At 49.0% G+C, this 4,143-nt stretch overlaps 1 protein-coding gene across 1 annotated transcript in view; it reads left to right on the top strand.

Moving 5' to 3' along the window:
- Positions 1-4,143, top strand: part of LOC109918964 (LIM homeobox transcription factor 1-alpha-like) — a 308,155-nt gene that overhangs the window by 295,203 nt on the left and 8,809 nt on the right. Inside the window, exon 6 of the mRNA XM_048601533.1 lies at positions 530-599. Coding sequence (XP_048457490.1) covers positions 530-599 — 70 coding nt within the window. The remainder of the gene's footprint in view (positions 1-529; positions 600-4,143) is intronic.

Here is a 4,143-nt window from a genome sequence, read left to right as displayed (position 1 = left end):
GAGGGACAGATAGACCCCGTGCTGTGGGAGGGACACAGTGACCCCTCACTGTGGGAGGAACACAGTGACCCCTCACTATGGGAGGGACACAGTGACCCCTTGCTGTGGGAGGGATGGATAGACCCCTTGCTGTGGGAGGGACACAGTGACCCCTCGCTGTGGGAGGGACACAGTGACCCCTCGCTGTGGGAGGGACAGATAGACCCCGTGCTGTGGGAGGGACACAGTGACCCCTCGCTGTGGGAGGAACACAATGACCCCTTGCTGTGGGAGGGACAGATAGACCCCTCACTATGGGAGGGACACAGTGACCCCTTGCTGTGGGAGGGATGGATAGACCCCTTGCTGTGGGAGGGACACAGTGACCCCTCGCTGTGGGAGGGACACAGTGACCCCTCACTGTGGGAGGGACGGATCGACCCCTCGCTGTGGGAGGGACACAGCGACCCCTCGCTGTGGGAGGGACAGATTAATTTTCTTTTCTCTCTCTCTCTGAACAGTAATGCCCTCTCTCTCTCTCTTTCACCAGATGAAGAAACTCGCTCGTAGACAGCAGCAACAGCAACAAGACCAGCAGAACACCCAGCGGCTGAACACAGGTTAGAGTAGGTCCGGTCTCGGACAATGAGAGAGAACCATCAGTTCATCCTGCAGGCGGATGACCTTTCACCTTGGCATCACTGTGCCAACAGAGTGCAGATCCAGAGGTGCCAGTCCATCTGGTTCTGAACCTGACGGGCCAATTGCACAAACAGCTAGGGGACAGCAGGACAAGGGTACAGAGCCAATGCAGTGTAGAACCCATGGGTGTTAATCAAATGCAGCTCAAAGTGGGGCTGACGAAAGGCAGAGGTGAGAGGGTGGCACGTTGGTAAGTCTGAGGCAACAGCAAGATAAGTCTGAGGGGGACTGAGTTAGGAAGTCCACCTCTGTATTTGTGACTTCACTCTGTTGGTTTAGTAACTGTGAGGTCCTTTAGATCTCGTCTTTACCTCCAGTGTGCCAACATGTGCCTCCCCAGTCTTTCTCCATACCTCTTCCTAGCAGCTTCCTCCATGTTAACTCATGTCCTGTCATACCCTCCATGCCCCATGGCACTTCAATGCCACCCTATGACCTCAGAAGCCACTTATCCATTTAGACTGACCTCAAGAAGTCCTGCAGAGATGAAAACAAAGTTTTCTGACAATGCAATGGAATTCTCTCACTCAATAGTGAAAATAAAATCTACCCATCAAACCCACTCGAACATTTTAAATCCCCTTAGGCATTTAATTTGTTACAAAGGTAAACCAACTTGTATTCAGCAACTGTAACAATAAAGCCACCGCTGCCCTACAAGACTGCTCTCTCGTTAGAGGTGGTCGGGATTCAACCTAGGGTCACCACATCTCAAATAAGGGACGAGGTTGAGATGACAAAACCTCAGTCGAAGCGGGGATTGAATGCGTGCAGTGGGCATCATTCTGCATTGTAAACCAGCTGTCCAGTCAATGGAGCTAACCACTAAATGCCTGCTTAAACCAACCATCAAAATATGGTGTCACCCTCCCCCCCTTCCTCTGAGGTGTGTTTTTGTATCTTTTGAGCATCAGCTAAGCATTCATGATGCCCTCTGTTCCAAAAACAGCCCTTGGAAATTGTCTACAATCAACATCAATTGAAACTGCACAGATAGAGGGTGTTTTTGTTTCATTGCCTATGCCAGACAGCTTGTCAGTTCAAAGCAGTCTATTAAAGGACATTTAAAACAAAAACTCTAACCAAAAGCTTCAACTTATTTTCCATGTTTAAAGGGCTGGAGATTTTTGTCCGATCATGACACTCAGACAGTCCTTTCAAATATGTTTATGTTGACTCCATCAGTTCATGACCCCATTTCAGTGGATTAAGGCTCTTGAAGCCGCAAAATTGAGATGTCTGAACTCAGCACTAATTTTAAATAACTCCGTGGAGTTTTCCTCCTGTGTGAGTCACGTCCTGCTGGCAAAATTGGCATCTGCCAGTAATTAGGATGGCATTTCTGCATTTGGGCCCCATCCACCATTTTTATTGTTCCCTTGAGTTCAGCCCTAATCTGCAGAAATCTGGCCCTGTGGGTGGAGAGTGGGGAGTGGGCAGTTTGTACAGGGTCTTGCTTTTAAAGGAGTTTCGATGCTGGGGGAGTCTCAATGTTGTGGAGGTAGGGTACAGAATACTGAATGGCCTGGACAGAGTGGATGTTGGGAAGATGTTTTCATTTGTAAGAGAGACTAGGACCTGAGGGCACAGCCTTAGAGTAAAGAGAAGATCTGTTAGAATGGAGATAAGGAGAAACTTCTTCAGCCAGAGAGTGGTGAATCTATGGAATTCACTGCCACAGAAGGCTGTGGAGGCCAGGTCATTGAGTACATTTAAGACTGAGATAGATAGGTTCTTGATTATCAAGGGTTATGGGGAGAAAACAGGAGAATGGGATTGAGGAACTTATCAGCCATGATTGAATGGCGGAGCAGACTCGATGGGCCGAATGGCTTGGGACTTGGATCATTCTAGGCATGAGGTGGTCTGCATGGGTCTGGGTATGGGAGGGGAGGGTACTGGGAGTCAGGGAAGGCATCTGAGTGCGAAGGGGCATGGGATGGTCTGTCAGTGGATGCTGGGAATTGCCTGGGTCTGTGGGGAACCTGGTGTCAGAGTGCCGGGAGAATCTGGGTGTGGGGGCGAGTCTTACGGCCAAGGGAAGGCAGTATCTGGATGTGGGGCTTCTGGATCTGGAGTCGCCTGGGTTGTTGGTGGGCTGTTGGTTGAGGGTCTCTGGATGTGGGGTCTGGGGGTGAGCGGACCCCGGAAGGGGACTGTGTATGGGGATTATCTGGGCTGGGGAACCTTGTCAGGGGGGTGTCTGGGTAGGGGAGGCTGGTTGCAGGGGCTCAATGTGTGGATGGAGTCTGAGCATTGGGCTGTTTTTTGTACACATTGTGTCAATTTCAGATCTTAGCCATCACAATTTCATCTGAGCCGCGACATCTGCTGTTCTCCCAAATTCCTGCAAACCTTTCCATTCAGATATGTCTCCAGGTGCTTTCACCATTGAACGCCTTTCATTCACCCCTTTTTGACAATTCTCTCTTGTTCCTTCTAGGTGTAAAAGAATAGGATAGTAGAGAAATTAGATTATCTGAAAACAGTGAAAAAGAATGAACTTTTAAATATTAATAGGTTACAAGAACTACAAGAGCAGGTCAGAGGCTAGGAATACTGTGATGAGTAACTTACCTCCTGACTCCCCAAAGTCTGTCTGCCATTTACAAGGCACAAGTCAGGAGTGTGATGGAATACTCCCCACTTGCCTGGATGGGTGCAGCCCCAACAACACTCAGGAAGCTTGACACCATCCAGGACAAAGCAGCCCACTTGATTGGCACTACATCCATAAGTATCCACTCCCTCCACCACCGATGCTCAGTAGCAACAGTGTGTACTATCTACAAGATGCACTGCAGCAATTCACCAAAGATCTTTAGACAGCACCTTCCAAACCCACGACCACTTCCATCTAGAAGGACAAAGGCAGCAGATACATGGGAACACCACCTCCTGCAAGTTCCCCTCCAAGCCACTCGCCATCCTGACTTGGAAATATATTGCTGTTCCTTCACCGTCGCTGGGTCAAAATCCTGGAATTCCCTCCCTAAGGGTATTGTGTGTCTACCTACAGCACATGGACTGCAGCGGTTCAAGAAGGCAGCTCACCACCACCTTCTGTAGGGCAACTAGGGACGGGCAATAAATGCTGGCCCAGACAGCGACGCCCACATCCCAAAAGTGAGTGAACAAAGATCCTAAATGTCAAAAAGATCCATGTTTCAGATGGGATAGAGCCAAGGGACATAGAATGGAAAATGCAGAGGCTCTGCCCACAACTTCCAATCTTCATTCACCATAGCAGTGGTGCCAGTGGACTGAAGAATTAGAAATGTTACAGCCCTATTTAAAAATGAGCAGAGAATCAAACCCAGCAACTGCAGTCCATCATCCTCATGGTAATGGTGGGGAAGCCTTGAGAGATAACCATAACCCAAAACTGATTTATCGGTATTTAGAGCCAGATAGATGAAATCAGGAGAAATTTGTTGAAGCAAATTGTGTTTGACCAACAGG

Source organism: Rhincodon typus, chromosome 10, assembly GCF_021869965.1.
Source record: "Rhincodon typus isolate 14 chromosome 10, sRhiTyp1.1, whole genome shotgun sequence".
In the NCBI taxonomy this organism is placed as follows: domain Eukaryota; kingdom Metazoa; phylum Chordata; class Chondrichthyes; order Orectolobiformes; family Rhincodontidae; genus Rhincodon; species Rhincodon typus.
Note: the sequence above shows the minus strand (reverse complement) of the source record. Positions and strands in the feature narration are given on the sequence as shown.